Source organism: Eutrigla gurnardus (assembly GCF_963514095.1).
Source record: "Eutrigla gurnardus genome assembly, chromosome: 4".
NCBI classification, from domain to species: domain Eukaryota; kingdom Metazoa; phylum Chordata; class Actinopteri; order Perciformes; family Triglidae; genus Eutrigla; species Eutrigla gurnardus.
In genome coordinates this window covers 26,854,200-26,881,357 of record NC_139918.1, presented here as the reverse complement: position 1 = coordinate 26,881,357, position 27,158 = coordinate 26,854,200, and the positions used below count along the sequence as shown (strand labels likewise).

Sequence of the window (27,158 nt, the reverse complement as noted above, 5' to 3'; positions counted from 1 at the left end):
CTGAGGCTTGACACCCCACTTGACACCGACTCTCACTTCCCCCAAGGGGGCGGCTTGTGCCACCATAGGATCCTGCCTTAATTATGCAAAGTACAGGATATTTTGTGAGTTTTTTTTTTTTTTAAAGTGCGCCAGTTTCTGCTTTGGCAGTCGCTGCCACACTCCCCTACTGGGAGGTCCTGTCAGACTCCCCCCTTCCCTCTTTGCCCAGGAAAATGAAAGGCTAGAAAAAGAAAGACATAATGGAGAATGCATTTCAACTGCAGGGGTGGAACGCAGAGGCGTAAGAAGTCCTCAGTGAGACCCTCATTTTACATGGAACAGGTGGGAGACTCTTTTGTTCTCTTCCCGCTGTTAAAATCCATTTCATTTCTTGTACTTGACATGCCACAAGGAACTCTCACCAGTCACAAAAAAAAGGCTCCAATGGAAAAGGTTTCTACCTTTTTTTACTAAACAGAAGTTGGATATTTCAAGGCCATGCTGTTATCAAAAAGTCAAAAGTGGTTTAGTTGCCATGTGCCTAATGAGTGGGTTTCAGTGCCCATCAAGCTGTCACTATTTTTTGCCAGGCATCCCGTTGAAGAGGAAAAAGGCAATTTGCACCTGCTTTGGATTGTTGTGCCGACGTGAATGTATGTTTTTATGTTTAAGTTTGGATCACGGCTCCGTATTTGTCGCTGGGAATCTTCAAATCTTTTTTTTTGTTTGTTTTTTTTGATAGCGAAAAGGCAAGGCACTGTGCAAAGCTTCATCAAGGTGTTTTTCACTTGGTCACTGTTGATGTGTGAGAGGACGTTTCATGGGAGACGTTCATAATTCATCACGTCATTACCCAGTCCAATATGTTATTTACGTGGGTGGCTGTTTGCCTTGTTGCCAAACCTCATACATATGAAAGGCTTGTGTGGATTCCCAAACCACAGGTTGAGCTGTCGAAAGCTGTTGAAATCTCCTGGAGTTTCCATACAGAAAATCTCAATAGTAAATAATAAAAAAGAAGGAAATCTCAATGTGTCTAACTTGTTTTTCACCGTTAACTGTTTCTTTCCCTCTTTTTTTTTTCTCCCCCTTCTCTTTTTTTCTGGCAGTAGAAGACAATGTGACAGAGGACCAGCACAGTCCTGGGCAGACTGCCATTCCAAGCGGTAATGCTCCATTTCATATTTCATCATTTTCGGCTGGAAAGTGGATCATGTGTCTGCGTGTCTGCGTGTCTGAGTGTGTGTGTGTGTGTGTGTGTGTGTGTGTGTATGTGTGTGTGTGTGTGTGTGTGTGTGTGTGTGTGTGTGTGTGTGTGTGAAATCTTTGCTGGGTTCAGAACGATAAGGGAAAAAGTCTGTATTTCCTGTTTTTGAGGCTTCCTGTCTGTAAACTGCATGGTTGCATGTGTTTAGGAGAAGGGCAGAGCTTTGCTTTGTGTGCATGCTTACATGCAGGTGTGCTTTAAAGCTGTCCTTGTGTTTCTGTTTTTTTTTTTTTTAGTTTTTTTTGTTTCCAGACGCTTTGTTTCCCAACCCTCTGTATGATGTAGAATAGAGCTACCCAGATGAATGTGTCCTGTCTCCACGCGTGCCATTCACTGTGGCCCTCCAGGAACAGAGCGGTAATTCAGGTCAGGCTAGCAGAAAGCCCCCTATGAATGAAGCCTGCTCCTGATGCACCACACTGTATATTTTCATTTCATTTGTCTCTGGTAAAGGTTAAGTCTCAGGCGTGGTTATTTTAAACCCGATATGGATGGTTTTGCCCAGCAGGCTGGGGACCCTGGGTACTCCTAGGCTGCCACATTAGTCCAGCATTTACCCAGAGCTTTCTGAGTGCTCCTGTGCAAAATACAGGAGCATGCAGGCTTTTTTTTTCTCATTCGTATTTAGAGGAAGACGTCAGTCAAAAGTTTTTGACCTTTGCCGTTATCCATCTAACCTCTCGCGTGTTTCCGATTGACCCTTTAGTGTACATTTTTGTATTTGATGTTGATTTCTGGGATGCATCTGCCCCTGAGTTAATATATATTGATAGGTGTAGGTGGGTGGTTCTGTTTGGGGAAAAAAAACGCCTCCTCAAGCCCCCTCTCACTTCCGCTCGGGGAGGGATGAAGGACTGGGCATAAAAGGCAGACTCGCCTCGGAGACCTCCTGTCATCCAGAGTCAAAGTAGAGCTAATGAGTGTGCCTGATTACAACGACCCCCTCAGACACACAAATCTCCCCTCTCTCCCCCGTCCCTCCACCACCACCTCCACCACCTCCATCTCCAGAGTGAGGGGAGACAGCCGCCACACGATCGATGTCTGCCTGTGGAGAAATCAGGAGGGCGCACAAATTAATTTCTCACTTTCCTCATTTGACTTCGTCTGACTGATTTATTTATTTTTAACCCTCCCCTCATCTCTGGATGCAGCCTGACAAACGGTCAATAAGGAAAGTGTTTGCTTGTCGTCTCCTCCGACTTTCAAAATATTCAATCGCGCGTCTCTATCGTAGCGGCGGCGATTCATCCGTACTGGTTAAACCACGAGCAAACGCAAATGCTTACCTGCCTTTCACCATCCTGGCCAACAATAGCCATTAGACTCCTGACGAGCCGAGGGCTTAATCAGACGTGGTGTCAAGATCTGCCTCATAAGTAGACCCCCGGCCACGCTCTTCTATGACTCTGCAAGCGTTCCGCAGGCCCTGCATCCTGTTTCTCATTCATGTTTGATACGTAGCAAAGGAGAAATGCTAACAAAAGAGGCCCCTCTAAAAGATAGACGGTATTATGCATAGTATAGAGGGGCAGGAACAGTGTGATATCTGAGATTTAATGAGGCAGTGCGCTTTTTTACCCAGAGAGTGTCGAGCAGGCTTAAGATCTGCAGCTTGGCTTTACCACTGCGCTGCCTGTGTGTAATTATAACCACATGCTCCGTGCTTTTTCTTCTCTCTTATATATACATCCCTTTTTTCTTTCTTTTCTTTCTTTCTTGGCTCTCGGCTATGTCAAATTGAGGCGTTTTTTTTTTCTTTTTTCGGAGGAGGTTGTCAGCTCTGTCAAAGTAGAGTGGACTGAGGCAAATGGAAGTGTTACAGAGATCTGAAGGGGTGTCTGGGTGGCAAGGTGCCGTAGTGTAGAGTAGTGGTGTGGTGTCTGAGACGCTGGCTGAGGCTGCCCACAGATCAATGTACTGCAGGGCTTCGCTACGGCAGGAAGAGGAAAGGACTTTTTCACTCCACCACTTCAGAAAATCATATTCTCTATTATTCATTTCCTTTGATGTTTTACTGCACTAATGGCATAGCAAGGCGCTCCGTTCAATATTATCACTCTCTGTGAGAGAGCGAGTGAGACGGGAGTGAGAGAGAGCATTTGCTATGTTCAAATGTTGTTTCTCATTCAGCTGCTTTGGTTTTCACTCTTCTTTGTATCCTCATTTCTTTTCTTTTTTTGGTCTGGAGATTTTACCGGCGGATGATGCCGTCTGTGATTCTGCCTTCGTGTCTTGTCGTCATTGTTTGCTCTTGCGCCTTGTGTAATTGTTTAGCACCTTTTTCTCTCTCTCTCTCTCACCGCGCTATCCATATCTCAGCATGCATCATAACATTTTCATAAATAATACTGCATGCTTTTTCCCACCCTTTTTTTGGAACATAAAACAAGGTGGGTAACATTTCGTCTGTCAGCGCGTCACTTTGAGCTCCTAATGTGTTAAGCGTTCTAAGAGAAACGAGCTTTTGACAAACAACCTCCGCTAATCTACTGTCAAACTTCAAATGCACCAAAAATATTAAACTGCAATTAGTCTGTAATGTGTATCCGGGGGGACTCGAAGCAGATAACTCAAAATCGCATGCACCGACCATACGAACACAGACTCCGATGCAAATTCTCGAGGATCGTTAACAATCTGGCAAGTGTCAAGCGCACAGCCGCGTCGCCGGATCATGACATTCTTTAATGATGGGGGGGATCAGTGGATGTGACGGTCTAAGTGGAGAGCCCCAAATCCCATCCACACAGAGGAGGATACACTCGGAGGCACATGTGGCATTAGAATGTAGTGTGACCTATATATATGGCGGGTGCACTGCAAAAGTTTTAGATTTTTAAATAATGAGGTGCCGGCAACCGTGTGAAGGTTATTCAATCTTAATGTCCTCCTATTTCTGACAGCCTCCCTCACTCTGATAAAGGAGCGCGCTCACCTTTGATCAGGCCCGCCGACATGTGTCGACAGAAGCTGCTCGCTGGTTAAAATAAATTCTTAATTCCAACTTGGGGGTGGGTGGTTGCAGGGTGGGGTTTTTTTTTTTGCCGTGGATGGGGGGGGATCATAGAAACGGGGAACTCTGGGAAATGATAGGGGAAATGAGGAGATGGTTGAGCTGGTAATGATGTTTTTCGACACCAAGGTCTTTCATTGCACAAAGAAAGACTTGGGCTAAAAAACCCTGATGGAGCCAGACGTACTGTATCTACAGGCAAAGTAAGAACATTGCCCTCAGTGGTTTCACGCATTTCAAAAAAATGGCTCAGTACCCGACAACTACTTCCCCCCCCTTGTTCTAGGCGCTCAATATTTTATTTAATCTTAAAGCTTAGGGTTGGACAAATCTACAGCAAGGCTAAAGGCGAGGTAAACTTTTTAAGATCATAATTCTATTTCAGGGCTTTGCAGCTCGGCCAAGACTATCCGCTCTACCACTCTTCTAGCTTTCTTTGAGAGTTCCTGTAGGTTCCTCCCTCCCCGTGGTCAGTGTCCCCCACCTGTCTCAGTGTGTGGGCCAGGCAGCAGGGGAGGGGGGGGGCGTAGGCTTCCCTGCTAGGGACCACGGGTCCCTGGTGGGGTCTGAAGGGAGCAGAGAAGAGAATATCAATTAAAAGGTTATAAATATTTAAGAGCAGAAATATTCAATAACATAAAGGGTGGGGGGTCCAGGGGACTCTTCAACTCACAGATGAAAGTTGTGGCATGATAAATGTCACCCGGCAACCGTACGAGACGAGAGCTGGCGTGATGGATGGACTCCGACTCGGACACACATTACACGGCCGCAAAGACGTCAATCACCATCACAAACGGTACAAAATTAATGTTGCTTTAGTGCCGTAAAGATCTTCTTCATCACATTCCCCCTTATGAATAATTTCGCAGTCGGAGCTACGATCATCTTACTTCGAGCTGACCTTATCAGGATATGGATCAACGGTCAATGTGGCTTCCCTCTTGTCCGTACCAGCCTCCGCAAAACATTTTCAAGCTGATTAACAAAATTAACGAGGAAATAATTCTCAATATGCCACGCATCTTCAACCCTCATATTCCACATGTGATTGTCAGCCATTCCGAGCATGCTGGTATTGATCTGCTGTCCAGCCTGTAGAGACTGCTAGAAGAGGATGTCCTGATCTGATGGATTACTGTATGAGGCCCAGAGGCACTGGAACCTCAGTATTGATGTGGCTCTTTAATCCCAGGGTTGGACGTGACCTTGCCGTGTCAAGTTCTCCCCCCACACCCCCACCCCCTTCCTTCGTTCACGCTTCCCCAACCCCCCCGCATCCAACCGTGTAGTAGTTTACACTTCCAGCGCCGCATCACAGCGGTGCACCGGAGGTCACTCGGCTCGACCGAGAGCACTGACCCAGCTTGGGTTCGGCTGGAAGTTGCAGCTGAAACTCGTCACTCGCAACAAGAGAAGACAAGCAAATCAAACATGCATGAGGCTTCTTTGGGGTTCTCATAAAAGTTAACGTGAGAACAATGCGAGAGGGAAAAAAAACGGAATTAAAAGTGCATCTGCGTAATGCACGGGGGAAATAACATGCTTAAATGCAGCCATCGGTTTATTTTCCTCTGACGGGACTGAATGATTCATAAAGGCCAAAAAAAATGTCTTAATCAGGCACCCTGTAAAAATGAACCATTAGTCTATATTGTGTGGCTTTTGGCCTCACCCCCCCCCACCCCCCAAGAGCAAGAAAGGCCTGCATCTGTGAGGATTGGGATGGGATTTTCATTTTCTTGAAACACCTTCTGTTCTGTTCTGCATGGTCCCACCGGGGACCACAGTGCTGATATTTTTAGAGGGCATGTTCCGAGAGCCTCAGTCGCCAAGAGGGAAGGACAATGGAGGGTGTGATGTTACATCAATACTTGGCGCAAGTGAGGGGGAAAGGGAAAAAATCCTGGGTGGCCTTGATGAGTTCTGGAACGCCTTTCCTCAAGGAATTTCACTGTTTTTAATAGCACCCTACAGAAGGAACAGGACTTCTAAAATGGCCGCCCGGCGTGTACAGACACCTGGCATGTATATATACACCTGTGTGCCTTTTGTTAACTGTGTGCTAGGCGGGAAAATAAAGTCCCCCCCTCCCCTCCTGCCTCCTTACGTTCCCCTCCGGAGTTTCAGGACAAGCTGAAGGAACACTTGCATCATTTGGGGCTTAAAATGGCTGCCAGGGAAGTGCAAAGGGGGGTTTTTCCCCTCTCCCACAAAGCTTTAACCAGGGTGACATGATTGTTTGATTGGAAGTATGGCTTTTTAATCAGCCTTATTCTGAAGTGTAATGGTCACAGCAGGGGAGAGAAAGAGGGCCGCGGGCCATGCTGCCTATTTATAAGATGCTGTCGCGTAGCCAGATTTCCCTCCCGCGTCCGAGGAGAAGATGTTTACGGAGTGTGTGTGAGCGAACGACGCCAGGTTTGATTCCAGATCCAGAATATCTTTTAAAAGCGCCGCGTTGAAGTTGGTGCAGATTTGGTACCCAGTGAAAGATGATTCCCAGTCCTGGTTCAGTCAGTCGCCCACCCCTGGCACTGCTGCAGCACAAAGCCAACAAGAGACAAAACTGCAGATGGATTGAAGAATATTGATGTGTGCGACCCGCGGCTGCCTGCGAGCAAGGCTGAATAATTTAGGGAAGTGTGTCGTGACGACAGCCCCTAACACACACACACACACACACCACAATCTCATTTTTGTGTGTGCTACGCTTCCATACATCCAACAGTCCTGGCCTAGATGTCTGGCTAATATGGCAACAAGGTCTGTCTCCCTTTTTGATAGACGCTGACTGATGCAATTCAACACTCAACTGGCGGAATTTCATATTTCTTTTTGGTTCCAGCCAAAAACTGCAATCCAGGATTTATTAACTACACATATTCCCATCAGTCTAGTTTCATATACTGAAGTTTTGCTTGGGTGAAGCAGGGCAAACACAACGTAAAACCATTTCTAATAACAGAGGTGTGTGTGTGCATGTGTGTGTGTGTGTGTCGTGCCACCCCTGTCTCTGTGTGTGTGTGTGTGTGTGTGTGCATCTCTCAGCCTCACCTGCCCAACAGTTCTGTTATGGCATGAGTGGTTGAGTTACAGAGGCCCAAATTGAACCTGCATTTTTATTACAGCTTTTATTATTGTTTTTATTAAATCCAGAGTCTAGAAATCCATTTTATTGTCACCCAGAGGAAGCCGTAGTGCCTCACTTGTGTTGGGTCACCCCCTCTTGACTATGTGCCGCTGTCATTTTTTCCTGTGGCTTTCGGCAGATCCAGAGTGCGCCCTCGAGAGGGCGGCGGAGGATGGTGAGACCGGGCGTCTGAGGAAGAGGCTGCTCTCTCCAGAGGAAGGCGAGGAGGGAGAAGAGGACGACGAGGAGGCCGCGCTGCACAGCTGCGACAGCTGCCGGCAGGTGTTCGAGTCGCTGAGCGATCTCACCGAACACAAGATTAATCAATGCCAGCTGACAGGTAAACAACGTTCAGCCCACCGAGCCTCCCCTCCACTCTGCCACTCAGCTCCTCTCCCACTCCCACTCTCGCTCTATGCCTTTCACCAGAGAGTACGCCACAATATGTGTGTTAGTACGCTGAGCCGAGGGGAGCACAACACCAGACTACCAGTTTGCTTGGTAGACATCCAACAACACAGACACACACACACATTATTTATACGAGCCGCACATCAACATCTACAGACTTACAAATAGGCCTCCGTGTGTCCTAACAATGCATCACTGTAGGCTACAGTAGGTATTTATAGTGTATTGTGTCCTTGCTTGTTTCAATGTTAACATTTTACACAGCGCTGTACTAATTTGAATAATTTCACTGGAGTAAAACATGCACCGAATACCAGACCAGAACCGGGTCCTCGCTCCGGGAAAGTCCTGATGCTAGCTAGCTAGCTAGCCGCAGTAGTATGACCGGCAGAGAAGGATGCCATTGGCAGACTGTGTCATTGACCTGTTGATGAATGAATAAGGCTATAAATACTCTGACAAGGTGGCAGACACAACTAATGATGTGAACTGAAGGTTTCCATGTGCTTCCCTGTCCTCCTTTCTTTCTCCCCCCCCCCCTACAATCGAGAAAACCGTCACCTGACACACATTTCCTGATGTTTGGGCACAGACCTCATCTGCTTAAAATGCAATCAATCTTGTTTCTGATGCACAGCAGCTCCCGTTTATCATTTCAAAAAGCCAAAGTCAAAATCCCCCGTTCCATGAGTAAAGCGAGTCTCTCTCTTCTGTTTACATTCAAGCGCCGTTTGATTTCATATTTTACAACCCACAATCAAGAAAGCCACAAATTATAGGGTACTGTAGATATCCCACGAGTTTCACAAAGATTTTCCATTAACTGTAAAACAGTCTCACGAACCGAGCCCCGTGTTTTTGCATGCATGTGTGTGTGTATTCTATCATGCACCCATTGCTGTTAATCTAAGCCAGAAATGCATGCGTGTTTGTGTCTGCCTTTTAATTTTTTTTCTTTTTTTACATACGTATGCTGCAGTGAGCTCGTGTGTGCAAATTCAAAGTGACGGTCAGTCGGCTAAAGGTGTGAAATCCAATGCGCTGTTTACTTTCACGTTTACTGTCATCCAACAAAAGCGTTGCATGGGTTTGAAGGAAACTATGTGCTAGAACCTCCTTTCCTTTTTTCTCAATGTAACACCCAATTCCATCAAGCCGGCACAGAGTTTCTGTTTAGGGGGTAACCGAGGAAATAAAAAACACAAAGGGTATGCATCATGGGGGCGTGCGATTACATCGCTTCAATTAAAATTCCCTTCAAATTATAGTTATTTGATGGTTTAACGGATCTGGACATAGTTATTTTTCATGTGAGAGTATGATTCAGGGGCCTCTTACAAGGTGGTCATGACATGACTCAGCTATATCTTTTCAATAATTAAGCCTGGTTTTATAAATGTCAATCTTCCGGACAAATAACTCTTAATTGCTCAATGATGTGGAGAAAGAAAAAAAAAAAACACAGTTTGTATAAGAGCCCCCGTGGAAACCAAACAAAAGAATCTAATTGCCATTAGGGTATTGTGATTGCGCAGAAACACTCTATTAGTATTCAAACACAGTGGGAGAAAAGAAACTTCTAGATGGCATACTAAGTACTTTGTGTTTGTGTGTGTGTGTGTGTGTATTCTCTAGAATATGGGAGGAGATTTCCTATGTGGCATTATGTAGACATCCATGACCAATTAATCTGCCTTACATCAAGTCTCTACTCACAGATGGATCCTTTATTAGAACCATTTTCTAATCAACCGCCAGCACCTGCTAAACCTTCCACTTTTACAATTTGAAATGTTTTATTTTTGGTAAACAAATTGCAGAGCTTGACTAGAACCAATCCACATATGGAAATTTGCTTGCTGTTCCCTGACAGAACCCCCCCCCCCCCCCCTTACAGCTGATACCCCATAAGCGTATACAGCGTATTACCAGAACCAGACATGCCCACATAAATGCACTACATCACATGTTTTTTCTGGGCCTCGTCCGCTCTACGGTGAAAACACAAGTTTCACCGCAGGAGCGAGACGAAACAGACTAAATAAAAGTCTGATGCTAGCTGCATGTCGACCACGCCCCGACGGTCGGAGAGAGAAAAGAAGAAAGATGTTACATGTCACCGCGATCAATGGCGGCCATTGTCTCCCCCCCGTCTGGCAGAGGTATAACACCTTTCCATGCACTTAAGCCGTGACCACTGCAGTGCGCTAAGGGAGCGCATGGGTATGGATTGCCTCGTGTCCCTGATGCGATCGGTGCTATTGATCGCACTAATGCTGGACTGCGGAGGAAGGCAAGAGTCTGAGAAAGAGAAGGAGGGAGTTAGAGGGAGAGAGGGAGAGAGTGCTGCAGGAATGCGTCCCCAGGGAGCCCGTCTTGGGCTGGGGCAGGGCTTCAGGAATGCTCCCCAGGAGATCCCAGTGAAGGCTAGGGCAGGGCTGGAAGAATGCTCCTCTAGAGAGCTGAGAGTGGAGGCTGGCTGGGGCAGGGCTAGAGGAATGTTCCCCCAGAGCACCCCTTTAACTCCGGAGCAGAAGTGGAGGGGCTCCACGGGGGGAGAGACAGCGCTCCCCCGTCCCCCGTCCCCCCTCCGGCTCCAGGATGGCTGCGGATCAGGTTTCCGTGTGGGGATCAGCATCCTGCCGACAGGGCTTTAGGCTGCCCTGGGGAGGAGACAGGAGGCTGGAGGCACTGCTATTCCATAGGCCTTTCCAAAAAAACACTTCTCGAATGCTTTGTCTCACCGTCTCACTGTATTGTCTGTGCACCCCTGTGTTGTTACTGATCCCGTCATGAGGAAGAAAGCTAGAGTTTGACTTTTGTTCTCAGTTGGCACAAGACCTCGCGTTCGTCTGCTTAGATATGAGATTGCGACGGTCGGCAAGGAAACGTGCCCTCAGACCTACTCGCCAAAAAGAAATACCTCGCTCCTCAGCTCATTTCAACCGGTGTTTGCTAGCTAGCCCACGCTGTAAATAAAAATAACACATCCAGCTCCGACTTTAATTCAAAAGATTGCGTTTTCACTTTTCTCCAATTCCGTGTCTCTCTCCGAAGGTATTTGAATAGTCCAGTGCACACACACACACACACATGGCTGTCACGCTGGTGGCCATTCTTTCATTACGGGTCCAGCTCCCTCGAGCAACACCTTTTCTTGTGTCCTTCACTAGAGGAGGGGGGGGCATGGCTGCTCCCCCAAGAGAGATCCGTGCCCTGCTATTTTAACCCTCTGTGAGATGACCTTTTTAATAAGTGTCTTTCTCTGTTTTCCTGCCGGCCACTGCGCGAGCAAACAGAGCATGTCTTCTGCTTCCCTCAGATAAAGGAATCAATCAGAGAGGGTGCAACGGAGAAAGAGAGAGAGATAACTGGGCCATATATGGATTTATATTATGTAGATTTCCCCCTTTCTTCTTCCCTGTAGACATTGCAAAATGCACTCAGCTTCAATAAAATACTTTTTTCCGATTTATGAGAAAAATACAAATGAAATATTAATACTCCGTGAAAAACAATAAGATCCCCACCACAACGAAGACGGCAGTAATATGATAGAAATAGTTTAGACAAATTTCTAATATGAAGTCTCTGTTTGCGACGGGGAACCAGACACATTTCGTTGAAAGCCACTGATATATGTTTCCCCTTTTCCATTCCCAACCACGGCATGTTTGTTTGAAGTGTTTGAATTAATTTACATCAAGTCGTTGGGTCAGCGGCATGGAAACATTCAGTAATACCCTCGACTATGAACAGGCTCCTGGCAGTCCGGGGTTTTCTACTAACTGTTTCCAACAGGCTTCCTATTGGTTGTACTGTTTTTTTTATATATATATATTTATATATTCAACTAACTTTGTGTATTGATCCAACAGCTGCTTTGTGGCTGCCAAGAAGAATGTGCCAAACTGCAAAGACTTTATTTGCTTCAAAAGGGGGCTCACATAAGAGGAAAAGCGACATGAGCAAGACCTGATTAGCCGAACTCTGAGCCACTGCCGTTCATCAGAAATTCTGCTGTGTTTTTTGCCGGGGCGTCTTGCGACATCCTGGTACAAAGAGCAGCACACTGATTACAAGGCTTTGAAAGGAGGAGAGGCGGTCAGGGGAGAATAGCTACTTCTGGCACAACGCAGCCACTGAAAAGAGACCTCATGCTAGAGTGAGCCCTCAGAATTGAGCTTGAGTCTTCCTTCCCTTTTCCTGTGTATGTGTTTGTGTGTGTCGGGGAAAAGGGAGCATGTTAAATGTGAGAGAGAGGAATAGGTAGGGAGAGGAAAGAGAAAGGGAGTATTTAAGTAGATGTTTGACTCGGCGGCGTACCATCCCCGTGCATTTCCTCTTCTGTGCGACCGTGCCAGTAACGTTAACAGGAATGTCATTAGGAATTCAAAGCATATGCCCTCGTGAGGACGCCCTTTTTCTCTCTCCCCAGTGCTTCACACCGCACACATTATGCACTGTATAAAGTATTTATTGGTCTTTGTCAGACGAGGACTGCGTTTTCTGCAGGAAAAACAATCAAAATAAGAATAGAGGAGCCGGCGTTTTTAATGCACGCCGCCGCAACCTTCCTTTACCTAAAAACCTGCCGTCGCTCATCTGCTCTTTGCCGTGCAAACACACACACACACACGTGTTCTTGTGCACGTGCACACACACACACTCCCTCGCTGCACCTGCGTGCTTGCACTTTGCATTTTAGACGACACATAATTCATCGCCCAAGAGGGTAAACACATGCTGTGACTTCATCCAGTTGACCTCTTTCTTAAGTAGGTAGCCACAATAGCCGAGGAGGAGGAGGAAGGGATAATTTCACGTACTCACCTAGAACTACACGCGAGTGATTGAACACCGTATATCAACGACACCGTCGTTATTTCCCCCTCCACTATGTAGCATCCCTTTGAAAGTACCGACTTCAGTCGGGTGACAAAGACCCGGCCGTGGAGCTGGCTTGTCTCGGTTTCTCTCCCTCTCTTCATCTCTCCCTGGCCCTGGCTCTGCCTGCTCTTTGTTCACTCTCTTCCTCAGCCTGCAAGTCTTTTTTTTTTTTCAAGCGGCACAAGCAGAAGAATGGCACATTAAATCTTAATAGGACTGCGTCTGGCCGTGTTGAATTGCAGAGCGTGTTAAGCCGGCGCTTTCCTCCCCCTTGGCACACGCTCGTGGAAGTGGAAAACAATTGAATAAAAGAAACCGCTCCCTCCCTCTGTAACACAAGTGACTTCGGCTTGCCCTGCCGTAGCCATGAGACTGAACTGACTCCGGCTCGCCGATGGCATAAGCTCTCGCTTAGAAACCGGTAACATTAATGGACATTAGTGCGTTTTAATAAAAAAACAAATGCGTGGACGTACGCCGGAAGGTAGACGCAGGATTTACCTGACCACCCTGCGACGTAGCTGTTGCATATTTCCTCCTTCAGTTGGAAACTACCGCCATAAATCTGAGCGCTTACCCTGTAATAGCCTGTTGGCCGAGACGAAATACAATAGGAGAGGACAGAACTAGCCGGGAGAGACAAGTGAAATGTATTGAGACACGGGAAGGACAGCGATAGAAAAGGGGGGATGGGTAAAAGACAAAGAAGTGGAGAGAGAAACAGTCAAGGTAGGAGAGCCAATCTCAGCAGCAGCAGCAGCAGCGATGTGAGTCCAGGCCTGCTTTGTAAGGCAGTCAGAGGTGGTAATTAGTCAGTGATGAGTTGACTGGTTGTGTGTCCAGTGCACAGCACTGCTGGGTGGGGCTGTGGGAGGTAGATAAGGCCGGCAGTGGGCTTATCTCTGAGAAGGACAGGCACCAGGCCTGCCAGGCAAATCCACCCACCGACCAGCCGCATTTTTATTAACAACATCATTAATGCCAGACAGGTTATGTGCAGTGGCTCAGAAGAGAGAGGCAGGGAAAAAGTAAAAACAAAAAAAAAAACACAAATAAAGTCTCAATTCCTGCTTGGCCGGCCGGTCTAAAGTACATAGGCACCGGTTGACGTGTTTTGAAAGCAAGGAGCTTGTGGAGATGTTTACCAGGTAGGCAGCCAACGGAAGGGCACGGAGAGCGAGCTTGGATCTTACCTCTGGGTTTTGCTCGCTCTCCTCTGGGTCCCCAGAATTCAAATGATTTTCTTTTTTTCCCTTTCAAACGTGGGACTGCGCACCAGAATAATGATGAAGCCGATACGGAGACACATAAGCAACTTTATGGACATCCTGGGCTCGGTTTTCTAACAAATGCTTTGTGCTTTTTTATTATTCTCTTCTCTGAATCTGCATAGTACAATCAGGTGTGAATGGTTTGCTACCTTTTTTTTAAAGTAATAAAATACAAAGTTACGCTAAAAATACAAATACCTTAAGGTGTTTGTTTTTTTCTCGCTTTGGTTTGCAGTAATTTGATTTCCTTTTAATCAGATGGCACCTGTCTGGTGTGTTATGTGTCAAATGAGCGTTCACTGGCTCTGGATTGATGAACAATCGTGTGAAATGTCTTAACGCGAACAAACAACTCGGTTTGTAATCAACACTCTTCTCTCTGCTTTTTCTCTTGCGATGGCATGTTTCCCTTTTGATCACTAACACCAGGCGTCGGCAGGATGTAACATGGCTTTGAGGCGAAGTAAAAAGTTCAGCAATCGAGACGTAAACCTCCTTCACAGACATCCGTAAAGAAAACGGGGTTTTGAGTCGCGTCGATACTCCCTGCCCGTAGCGTTTAGCTCATGTCTGCGTGGAAATGTTCTGCACATTGATCCCCATAAGGCTTTTTCCTTCAGATGGCTTTTGCCAAACTCGCCAGTAATGGGAGGAAAGAAAGGGAGACGGAGGGCGGTGGAAAGAGTGACCAGTCCGACAGGTTTATGTCTCCCAGCAGGCTGAGCTCCATGGCGCGAGCCCACAGGAAGGAGCGGAGCCAGCTGTGACGGCATCCTGCTCGCCACTGTGGTTTAGGAACTTTGGGGCTATGCTATCGCCGACTCAACGTTCCCCCCCTCCTTCTCCTCTACCCCTCCCGGGGGTTGTTTTCGTTGGCCAGGGGGGTAGTGTTTGGGTGGGGGCTGCTATAGGGCTCCAGAGCAGCCACTCCTATATATCCTTCAGGATATGGCGAGTTCAGCCACCCACAAGGACAGGGATTCTCAAATATCATGTGAAGTAACACATTTGTTCCTTGAGCGCTAATTGCCATTTTCAGACTGGAAGGTGGGTTCATAAATTTAGTTTTATGGGCAGGATGGGTGTCGTTTAAGGTCTCCGAGGCCACCAGCTGGACTATGCTTTGGCAGAGGGAACATTGTGTGTCGGTACAGAAAGTAATTGTTTGACAGTAATGCCTTGCTGTCAGGTAATACAGAGATGTCCTCTTAATGTTAAGAGCAGTGGACAGTGGGGTGGGGGGGGTCCAACACCGCTGAGAATGTAAAGGTCATCTAATCTATTCCACCTCCAACCGTCTGGCTGATCGATCATCCTGGAGGAGCCAATCGATTTGATCAGAGAGCCTCTCCGAAGAGACGGCCTCCCAACGAGGAGGCTGGGATCGTGTGGAAGGTTGTGTGCCAGCTTGGTACATGTCTCCGTGATAAACCAAGACATTAAAATCCCTGATTAAATAGTAACTCGCCACCTGTGGTAGCCATTCTCTGAATAAAGCCGCTGATTTCAGACGGCGAAGAGCGTGCGACTGTTGCGATCACTTGCTCGCGTTGTCGGGATCGTTCCATATGCAACGCATGTACACTGAAATCAGATCAACCGAACCCTGCAGGACCGACTCGTAGCCGTAGTAAACAGAGTGTTAATCTGTATATTAGGACGTTATGTCAAAGCATGATGCATCTTCCCCATCATGAACTTGGTTTGTAGAACATACCCCACAAACAAAGTCAACAGACAAAAACCATCGTGTGATTGGATTTTAATCCAATTGCATTATTATTCGGGCCTCCCATTGGCCATTCATTACTCTCACATGGAGCCTGTGTGGGTTGCTATCGCCCAATCAGGCTCAAGACTGTATTCTGGAGAGCATGCTTTCGTTTGCATCCTTTAAACCCTGTGAGCCTTCCCTCTCTCCGGGCCCGCCAACGGAATACCTAATTCCAAAGTAAACTGATTGCTCTCTCCAACAAGATTACGCTGTGATGATGTTAGCCAAATGAGACCGCTATTCGGATGCAACCGGGGCAGGCGAGGATGCTTACCGCAAGATGACTGATCAGCATGTTAAGAGAAACGAGGTTGAGGGATAAAAAAAAAAGAGGCAAAAACGAGGGATAAAAAATCGAAAGAGTGTGAGAGAGTTGTGAGCGTGGGGGTAAGCAGAAATGTAATTTGCTTCTCACCTCAGGCGACTGGGCTCTGAGGCCAGTAAATATGCAAACAAGCTGAGCCTGGCCATCAATATGAAGACCCTAGATGATTACTAATCTCCACCACAGAAGTAGATTGAGGTCTGTTCAGCAGCGCCATGCAACATGAGGAGGGGGGAATGAGGGAGGTTAGAGTCCAAACCGCATCTCCATGTTGGCGCCCAACATTATGCGCAAAGAGTTCTGGGTATATTTGACCTTCAGTTTGAGATAAACTATTTATAGTGCATACAAATCAGCCACACCATTAAAACTATAGGTGCCTTAAACCTAAGGATACGTTAAAATCCCCCGTCAGAATGTAAATAGGATTCAGAAACTTCTCGGTGCCTTTGAACCTTGTTTCCACCCGCCCCGCTTCTTCTCATCATGGCCGACTCCTTGTCTGATGAGCTCCTAGACGTGAGGCGCAGTAGTTTACCAGCCCATTGTCATTCCCCATCCGTAATCCGGGATAAAAAAAACCTATGGGACACGGACCAGGCTGGAGTCATTAGGTGTGTGCGTGGCTTACCCAGGCAGCTAGATAAACCAGATGCCTCGGGATGGCCAGGGGTCATCTCTCTGCGAGAACAAGTTGTTGATGTCCTTGTTTCTCTTCCACCTCTCCTTTCTCACTCGCCCCTCTTCATCATTCCTTTTCTCCCGCCGCCGACTCCTTTCTCTTCCCCTCCCTTGATTGTTGTGCACAGTCATCTCGAACACAGAGGTCCGCGTTGGAGCTTAGCAGTCGAAGAACCTGTCAGCTAAAGGGAAGGAGGAGAGACAGACAGGGGAGCTGTCTTTGGCCCTAGGTTGAATGCCTGAGGGTGTACTACGTGTGGAGGGTAGTTAGTGCACGAGGACGCAAACGCAGTCTGCAGGTGAATCCTCACATTTTTTTTAGGAGACTTAATGCATTCAAATGATCACCTCTAGGGGGGAGTGTTATGACTTTCTCTTACTGGAGGAACCTTGATACAAAATGCAGCAAAAGTTGTCTTTTTTTCCCTTCCTTTTTCGAAGTACAGCAGGAGAGCCATGTAAGAGGAAAATATATTCTAAGAACGGCTTGCTAGTCCTAAACATAATTGACTGTTCCTTGTATTTTAGAGTTTGTTTTCAGCGTTGAGCTTTCCCCTCTGCAGCGAGTGCACGAGGCTTGAGGATGTTTACCTGGCATGGTGCCTGTTGTAGCTGCCCTCCTGTTGAGGAAAAGCAGGTCAGGCTATAGCTCTGTTTGTTTGTTTGTGCATATGAGCATTTTTTGTGGGTGTGTGTGTGTGGAGGCCGAGGGGTGATCGTTAGGATGGAAAGGGTCAAAGAGTGTGTTGCATTCAGCCAGGGGAATTAAAGAAAACAACAAAAAAATCAAGATGAATCTCCAGTGTAAGCATGTATTTTCCAGGAGTGGGTGAGATGGGTGGGCATGCAGGGTGGTGGTGGGTAACCGGACTCTCAATCCAACTGAACCACCCATCTGCTCAGCCATCAATCTTCACCTTCTCTATCTCCTCTGTTCATTTACTCATCCGGCAATTTATCCATCCTTGCCCGTGGCCAAAGGGCCATGTCTCTCTGTGGCCATGATAATCTGGATCAATTTCCTCTGCAATTTATTTCCGAGCCAACCACCCACCTGGTCAAGCAGCATCAGGCATCTCAAGGTAGAGCCACTCATCCCAGCAAGAACCCTTCCCACCAATCACATCCTGTGTTTTTTTTTTTTTTCTTTCTTTCTTTTCTTTTCAAGCCTCAAATCTTTTGTGTTATGAAAGTTCCAACTCGGCACCGGAGCAACGCAACCTTTCCTCCTTTCTTTACTGTACTGTGACACTCTCAGGAGCCATTGTTTACCACTAATGTCCTTACCCTTCCCCATCTTTGTTTTCTATTATCACCTTCCATTTCCATCCGTGGCTCTCTCTCTCTGCTGCCTCCCCTCTCTCTCTCCCTCCCTCTATCCTGTCATGGCTCCTCAGTATTCTGCTGCTGTCTTGTGTGGAGTGATTTTGCCCAGACACGTCTGGCTCTGGGTAAAGTGCGGTCCCCAGAGAGCTCGCTGCGCAGCCCCCAGGTCGCCGGCACCATGAATACATTATGATCCCCATTTCCATCCTGTTGCCACGGCAGCACTTTTTGAGCCGCAGGGCGATTTAAGACGTGTGCTGTCGATACCCTGATAGGAGCAAAAAGTTGGATCTGGAGAGCTGGCCTTTGATCAGAGTCCATCCTCCTGCCTGCAATTGGTTGTTCCAATCCAGGATGACAATGAGGAGAACGTCTTTTATGGCTCCTTGTTGGTTTGACAGGCTCACCTGCTGTACATAAGCATACCATGCATCCCCCCCAAGCTCTTTTTTCCCACCTCTCCGCTTTATCTCCTTTCCTGCCTGAAACCATTTCCCTCCCTTATTCTCACTTCCGTTGCTCCTCCCCATCGCCGCAGTTCAGCTAAGGCAGCATTATGCGCAGTCTCTCACTGCTCTCTGATATTCTGCTTTTCCCTCCACAAAGGAAGCAACTCCCTTACCTTTTATTGTTTCCTTTTTTTCTTTGGGGGATGATGTATAAAACATGGTGCCTCAGGTAGAGGATGTTGGGTAGGAAGCCATGTCCCCCTAAATGGCCGGCCGTGTGCATGCGCCTAACACTTCACTGAGCAATCTGTCAACATGTCAGCAACACATGTTTTGTAAAAAGCCTCTGGTGGGAGCCAGGGGAAAAAGGCACTCCTGCCAGACCAGAGAGGAAATGCTTTTTTCTCCTCTATGCAGTGGATTTTCTATTGCTGGTGCTCAGTCCCACGGGCCCCCCCCCACCCCACCCGCCTTCCCCCACACATACACCCGTTGTCTGCACTTCAGAAATTTGAACTGGGGGGACCCTCGAGGGGGTTTACTGGGAGGGTGGGGGTAGTCTGGGAGGGAGGGGCTCCCTCTTTTTCAGAGCGTATGAAATTGTGAAGGTATATTGTGGCAGGTCCCCGAGCGGTCTTTTCTAATACCTGAGTTTCTGGCGAAGCTGGAAATTACCAGCGGCTCCCCCGAGGGACGGCTTTATCCACACCAGGAAGGGGAGCAGAACTCAGTGGGGAGGTTGCTTAATGCATGGCTGAAATAAAAGAATTTCTGAGACAGAGGCTGAAAAGCAAGCTTTTTGCTTTTTCAAACTCCCCCCTCACTCCCGTTCCCTCTCTCTTCTCCTCCCCCAGTAGTATAGTTTACTACTCTCTGCCTTCTCTTGAAGGCTTCTAGTTTAATAAACTTTCAGAGGATCCTGCTGGTGTAGACAGCTAGACAAATACCCTTGTGTGTTCTCTTTTGTCGGAGATACAGCTTTTTGTTATGTTCTTGCAAATTTGATTTCTCCCTCTGTCTTTCGTTTTCTCTGCCGCCCTCTGTCTCCCTCCCTTTCTGCATTTGTCTTCATCTCCCTCCTTGTCCTCCTCTCCCTTTCTGTCTCCCCCCTCGACACACACACACACACACACACAGAGTCAAACTCCGTCTCTTGTGGTTGAGTTTATTGTTTGGTCTGTCTCTTCGTTCTCCCCCTCTGTGCTCCCTTTTGTTTTCTGTATGTTTTGTTGCATTGTGCAGAGAGGCTGAGATGCAGATAGAATGCAGACAGTTTGCCCTCGGTGAGGGGAGCGTACAAGCACCCCTCGGTATCTATTTACCAAGATACATTCATCTATTTACACATGATCAAAACGTCTAACTCCACCCACTCTTAAAGCACCGGGTGCGTTTCATCAAAGAGTAGAACGCATAGTATTTTTTTTGGGGGGGGGGGGGGGGTAATTTGCTCATCCCTGTATGGCATTATTCTCCTATCGTATGCAAGGATGCCCCTTTCTAGTAATCAGCACCTGTATCTAATGTCCATGGATCATTAATCTTGTTCAAAACAACATAAAAATCTCATCCCGTGTATGAAATACTTCTCCCTCTGCCTCCTTCTCCCTCTCGCCTCCTCCCCCTCTACTGTTGGTAAATAATTCAACCTTTTCCCTGTAACAAGTGCTGGCCTTAATAGGGAGCAGTACCTGTAGTTGGGATAAACAAGGCAGCCGGCCTCACCAGTGAAACAGAGGGATTTGAGCTCCATGAGGGCAGAGAAATAAGTCGTTTCCTTCTGAAAGGCAGAGTAGACTGGCTGACATTAATTAAACCCTATAGGATAAAGGTTATCTGAGGCCTAGCAAAGCAGAGTGCACGCGGGATGTTATGTCTGCCGCATCCTAATCAAGACTTCTTATTAAAGCGACATGTGTGGTCTCAGGCATGTATGTGTTGTGTGCTATTATGTTCCATGTTGTCTATTGATGTGGCAACATTTCAGTTGCAGATGCAAGCTGACGGCAAAAAAGAAAGGAAAACAAAAAATCCACCACCTCTGCTACGTTTCCAGCGTTGTACACTTTCCTAAAAATAAAGAGCGAGGCAACTTCCAAGGGAGCTCCTCCATGTTCAGAAAACATTGTGTTGCCCACCATGCTCTGTTGTGGGAGGTGCGCCTCCCCTCACCAGAGATCCTCCCATGGTGCACCTGTGACTTGAGTCACCTGACCCGAGCATCAGCATGGCGCTCGGGTGCCATGGCTCATGTTTTACAAATTACCCAGGGGGGGTCGTGCACCACCTCTTGTGCCCACGGTTTTCCCTCCCCTGCTGTATGCATAGTGCGTGGGATTATATTCCCCCAACTCCGGCTCATCCCTCAGACAATGAACAGCTGAGGAGACGACGGTCACCTCGCTAACCCGAGGACGCAAAGGAAAAATACAAATTAAGGATGGGAGAAAACACTGCTCTGACCTATTGGCTCCCTCTGTTTGTGCTGGATATATATGCTGGTAAAAGGGAAAAAACAAAACAGCCCAGCATGGATCCTGTTACCAGGCGAGTAGGGCTCTTTGTGTTCTGTGTCATCAGGACTCGGTAATCTTAGAGCATCTATTTCTCTCCTCCTGACTCGTCAGCCAAATGTAATTAAAGGTCACCTTATTGGTAATATTCTCCCAATATTCAAAGTCGTCTGGTAAGACAGCCACCGGAGGTGACGCGCCGTATTATTACTACCTCATTGTGTGCCGTTTTCTATATTAGGGCTCCAGTAATACCGGGCTCTTTCACCATAATAGCATAATAGTAATGTCTTCTCCTTTTCATATACAGATAAAAGGCCGATGTCCTCCTCGTCTACAAGCCCAATGAAAAGTAATTAGCTGATATGGATGTTGCTGTCAGTGATAACTGATATTGGGGGACTATTACATTCACTCTCTGGAATGATGATCCTTGAAATGGGTTCATTGCAGCGAGCTGCTTATTCAGATAGACGTGAGATTACCACATATGAGAAGGAGACTCTTTATTTCGGCAGGAAAAGGTCACAGTATCCACAAAATACCTCAAATATTTAATATACCGCAGTCCTTTTTTTTTTACTATTAACATATGACTCCTGTCTAATATTTGATTTGTGCATTTAAAGGTACAATATTCAGAGAATAGAAAACCGATTAGGGCTGTAAAGATGTAGAGGAGCACCTGAGCGGAGAATGAAGTCGCTGTCCCTCTGTGTGTGTTGTAATCTGAGCTTCTCTGCTCTTTGGTGATAGCTGGGTAGGCTTGTTGGCTAGCTTGCTGGCTGGCTGCTTTGGTGCTTTGGTGAACACCGTGAGCACTGTTGCTAGTGTTTGCACTGTTAGCCGTCGCCATGTTGAGTGCCATCGAGAGGCAATATCAACGTCCCGATCTCGTATACAGCACCTTTAATGTTTTATAAGCAGAGTCTTAATGTAAAGCTGAGCATCTGAGGCCTTTCCTTTAAGTTGACTTGAATTGAATGGATAATAGTTCATATGGGGGTGTTTGGTTGGCAGTCATAGCGAGTTCCTCTCCAGAGAGAGACATAAATAGCCTCCCAGGTGGTGGTGTATAACTAAGTAAATGGTTACCAAGCCAAGGAGTGCTGGCTATGTAAATAGGCACAGTATCCATTGAGCCGTTTGAGTGAGAGGAGGCATTCAAGGGTAAGATGAACCTCAATAATCTCCCTTTTTTTTCTTAAGGGGATTTTTCAACAGTGATCCTGAAAGTTTTCCACTAAGTACGTCAGCATGCAAACTTTAAGCAAAACAATCAAGAAGAAACACTTTTTTTCCAACTGATAAATAGATAAACAGGAATAAATCAATGTGAAGTGATGAATGAATAAGTAAAATGCCCTGTAGTCATTTGTCTGGTTGTATTCAGGCCTCATATTCCAGCCCTGTTCTGCAAATTAAGACGAGGGCAACGAAGGAGCTGCTCACATCCGCGGAGGCGTGTGCGTGTTGGGTGCGTGTGTTTTCATAATACTTTAGTATTAAGTATTAGTATTAAGATATGATGATGAGCTGCATAGAAACCAGCAGAAAACAATAGGGGGGAAACAAAGCAAACCCCGAAATCTGTCTGCCATTTGCGCTCACATACTGTACACACATGTCATGAGTATTCTGGCACAGTTACTGGGCCAGGGAAGTGCTGGTCTGGGGCCTGGCCCATTCTCCAGAGACCGCCCCCCCACCACACCTCCCTCTCCACCCCCCCATTCCCCCTTCCTGTGCAGTCTGTGGACACAGTCTGAAGCGACAAGGTTGCACAACAGCCCGCAAAAAACCTCCACTTTATAAACACGATCATGAAAAAAAAACCTGCCATTAGAAATCTGTTAAAGAAGAAAAAATAATTAGGAGGACTGTGATAATTGTGTCAAGGGGGAGATAGATCAGACGAATTATGGGAAGAACCAGAAAATCTTGCCGTGGCTTTGTTACTTTGCTGGCGGTTCATTTTCGACATTGATCCACCCATCCATCTGTCATGGGTTTTTTTTTCCTGGGCTGCTTCTTCAGCTCTCTTTCTTTCTCCCCTTTTTCTTGGATTGGAGAGTGGAGGAGCCTTCTGGCTTTAACGGAGAGGGGATGAAGATGTTTATTCATCTGGAGGGTATTAGAGCCATGATTAAGGAGAGGAGGGAGTAGCGAGGCTGATGCGACGTCTGCATCGCTCGTTCGCGGGGGCCGCCTGCGGGATTCTGGCCAACACGCCAGGAAAACAAGAAATGAACAAAAAGTGGGGAAAAAAAAAAAACTTAGTAGTGAAATCCGATTCTCTCGGGAAAGAACAGAAGTTTAAATTTTAGCCGTCTCGCTGGCTCTTTCATTCTCGGTCTCACTCCCTGATCTCACAGCTAAGCTAATTATTAATGAATGCGGTTTCTGTTGAACCTCGGAGAGGTGTCAGCGCTGCAGTCACTGAGGGTTAAGAAATCTTGACATTTAAGACAGGGATGCATGAAAATACATCGTCTTGCTTGAGTTGATGCTTGTTTTTCTTCCCCCTCCCGCTCTCCTCTCCGAGATGCGTGTTTTCTTCTCCCTCCTGGGCTGTCTCCAGTTGTTTTACCATTGACAAGCCGCGATGCCGTTGAGGAGATATCAAATAGAGCCACAGCGCATTAATCCCGGGGAAGCAAAGGTCACGGGTCGAAAGGCAGGGTCGGGCATTTCCTGATAAATGCTATTGCTAAAGCTAACACATGCATTTCAGTGTTGGCTGTCCATATTCATATGATTTTTGTCAGCATGTTGGTGTAAGACTGACTACACTTTTCCAACAATATTCCCAAGTCCTGAAACCTAGATCGCCGTGTCTGAAGTTATCCTTTAAAATGACTGTTCATTGTAGTCTGGCTCAAGTTTTTATGGGTCACTTTAAGGTAGTTTGATTAAAACGAATTAGACCCTATTTTCTGAATTCGGTGTGTGCTCTGCGTGCTTTTAAGTAATGGATAGCGCCTCTTGAAACTTGCAGAGCAAACCCTATTTTTAATGAAGCAAACCATACGGTAACTCAGCATATTTCTGTACGCACAACAATTTTTTTCTTTCTTCTACCAGCTGATAACATAAATCAAATTTCCAGCGAGTAACGAAGAGTGGGGAAACATAAAAAAAGAGCATCCAAGTAAACCTTTGCAAGGAAATATTAATAGAGTGGTAGCATGGTAGGGCAGAGTGCTGCAGCATCTCTCACAGGGGCTGACTGACTGACTGACTGACTGACTGACTGACTGTCCACCGGGTCCTCAGCCTGGTCCGCCGCAGTGTTGAGGGAGCAGCACACACACAGAGACCCCCCTGCTGATTGAAGCCCGGCCCAGCCCGGTCCCGCCTGGCCCAGCACTCCCTTAGAGCCAGTGCAGTGAGGCAGGCGGTGATGGTGCATGCTGGGGGGACAGATTGCCATCCTCCCTTCTCCCCCTGGGAGGCTCACTGTGGCTGCCGGTCCAGCCAAGACCTGGGGAACAGCCTCCTTCCTGTTTGTGCTGTAGCCTACCTGAAGTGGTCAACTGTCCTTCCTCTCCACATGTACCTGCAGCTCAGTTCTACAGGAGATGACACCACCACCACAAACTGCTCCGCCTACACCCTGAACGCATCACAGCACCTACAGGTCTCACCGCTCTTTGCCTTTAACAGGCTGCCTGTTTTAAACCTTGAAATACTGACCATTTAAATGACTCCACTTTACTGCAGTGTAGTTGTGCCACAGTTATGGGCGTCACGCAATAAATATACATTTATTTTTAATGTAACAACACTGTATCCAGCATCACGTAGGTTATTACACGCATGCTGTGAAGTGCATTGTGGTTCTAGTGTGATTCAAATCAAATCAGATTCAACTGGAACAATAACTGTACTCTGAATAGTAACCTATTATCAACCCCATATTCACCTATCTTGAATAATGACCTAATTAGATGACTCCCTTTTCTTTTTTTTCCTTTTTTTTTGAATATGAAGCACTCTTGACAATTTGCTTTCTTGTTCACCCCGACTCTCCTGATTTACCACTTGTTTCTCGACAAAAAGAAATCCACAAAAACAGGAAGCAGGGCCACATTTAATGATGCAAACATCCATACAAGTTGTATAAATGACCTAAATGAAATGATAATCTATAAAGCGAGGAGGCTGTGTGTGTGTGTTCGCTCTGCTTCCCACTCTGCGGGAACAGCCTTACAGTGTTGAATTTGGTGCAATTTGCACACATGTTCAATATTAATACATTTTAATTAAAAAAAGCAGACAAGCGATCCACTTCTCCAAACTCCGGTCCAGTAGGTGGCGCTAATATGCTTGAAGGCTGGTTTGCCAACAGCCAAATGACAGTGAAGAAGATGAAAAAGAACTAGGGAGACGTCTCTGAAATCTAAAGAAATAAAGGCATCCCTTATCTGTCATTCATGTATCTGAGTGACCTCCATGACCTCAGTGTAATAGTATGCAGCTGTTATTGAGGGTCAGAAACGTGTTACCCGGCGGTATGCATGCTTTCAGAGCTCAAAGGCTGTGGTTATGGATTGTCACACGATGCATATTTTCACAGTAGAAAATGAGGAAGATCCTGCCTCTAAGCACAAACATCCTCCATCATTTCTAAGAGGCCTGGCATTACCTTCCAGAAAAACACCATTATCGATCGTCATCATTAGTATTGATTTCATTTTGTCCGTGTTGGTGGAAAGACGTCGGTGTAAGAGAAAGGGACACGTCTCCTGCAATAAGTAATGGAATTCCACTTTTCATTGTGTCTCACTGTCATGGAAAAGGAAAAAAAAAAAAAAAGCCCAGAGTAAAGGATGACTGGCCGCCCTACTTTTCCTCACACTGGCCTTCCATTTGTCTAACTTTCCTGGGACGCCACTGGGGCACTGTGATTTCTGGGACAGTGACCAAGTGCTCCTGTCTGAGCTGGGGGACGTGGGTAATGTGGACAAAGTAGTTGACAGTTTGCCTGCTTCCCCCCATGGTTGAGAGCCGGAGCCGCGAGGGCCAGAATAATGGACACCCAGACCACAGCGAGTCAGGACGGCGCTTGATGTTCCAGCTCTTTGTGTCAGGCCCTGTGTTAAAAAGAGAAAAGGAAAATCCCCTTTGACTGTTTTTCAGGGGGGGGATGGAAGGCGTTGTGTACATGTTAGGCCAGAGTAACTCGCTGCTACGGCACCGACAAAAACCCCAGGAAGTATTTCATCTACCGTTTTCCTACCCTGTTCGGTAAAAAAGATAAGCATCCCTGTTCGCTGTTTCCCCTCGCAGCCGTCTCCCACAACCCCTCCTTCTCATCCTGTAGCATCGTGGATTTGATTGATCCGTAGCAAAGTGAGGGTGGAGGGGTGGAGGGGGGCTGACATTTCTCAGTGATGTGTAAAAAAACATATTGTGTTTGCTAGGAAAAAAAAGGAAACGAGGGAGACAGGACACACACATGCATAGACGGTCCTACGGCTGAGGTCGGCGATTGATGGGAAATAGCAGCTCCGTTTAAATACCTCCACTTGTGTGAATTAGTGTGTGTGTGTGTTAATCAGCTGCGTGGTGCAAAAAAAAAAAAAGCCACGTCGAGCCACCTGGCACTTTTGTTGACAGCTTCTGGGAATTATCAGTGTTTCATTCGGACTGGATTTGATGTCTTAAAAACAGGAGTACTGTGAGTAAAGCCGAGCCCTGGGCCTCTTCCAACAGCTCTGTGTCATCCGAGCCCTCGGTCCTGAATCAACTGAGTGATTCGTTCATCTGACTGGAATTAGTCCCAAATAAATGGACCACCCCCCCCTCTCTCTCTCTCCCTCTCTCTCTCTCAGTCATGGAGATTGGGGGCTTAGCTAATGTAGAAATTTCTCTCACCACCTCCTCTATTAGATCCTAAGTGGTTGTGTCACAGACAGGGGCCGTACATGATAGTGTGTTGTTCAGACACACATTGCTATTTGGGCATCAGAACAGGAAAAGCGTCGAGATGACACATGCATTGTCTCGTGGGAAAGGCTCACTACTTTTTCCAGTAACTGTAAAAAAAATAAATAAATAGCTAAATAAATCCCCTCTCTGAATATAAAGTGGGGTCACGGTGTTACATCAGACAAG

General features: G+C 46.8%; 1 protein-coding gene across 6 annotated transcripts in view; it reads left to right on the top strand.

The window, feature by feature from the left end:
- LOC311011816 (zinc finger protein 521-like) overlaps positions 1–27,158 on the top strand; it is an 85,310-nt gene that overhangs the window by 6,073 nt on the left and 52,079 nt on the right. For 5 of the 6 annotated variants that reach the window (XM_084006953.1, XM_084006955.1, XM_084006951.1 and 2 more), the window contains exons 2-3: positions 1,092–1,148; positions 7,538–7,738. In XM_084006953.1, coding sequence (XP_083863079.1) covers positions 1,092–1,148; positions 7,538–7,738 — 258 coding nt within the window. The remainder of the gene's footprint in view (positions 1–1,091; positions 1,149–7,537; positions 7,739–27,158) is intronic. The other variant, XM_084006952.1, reaches the window with a different exon arrangement.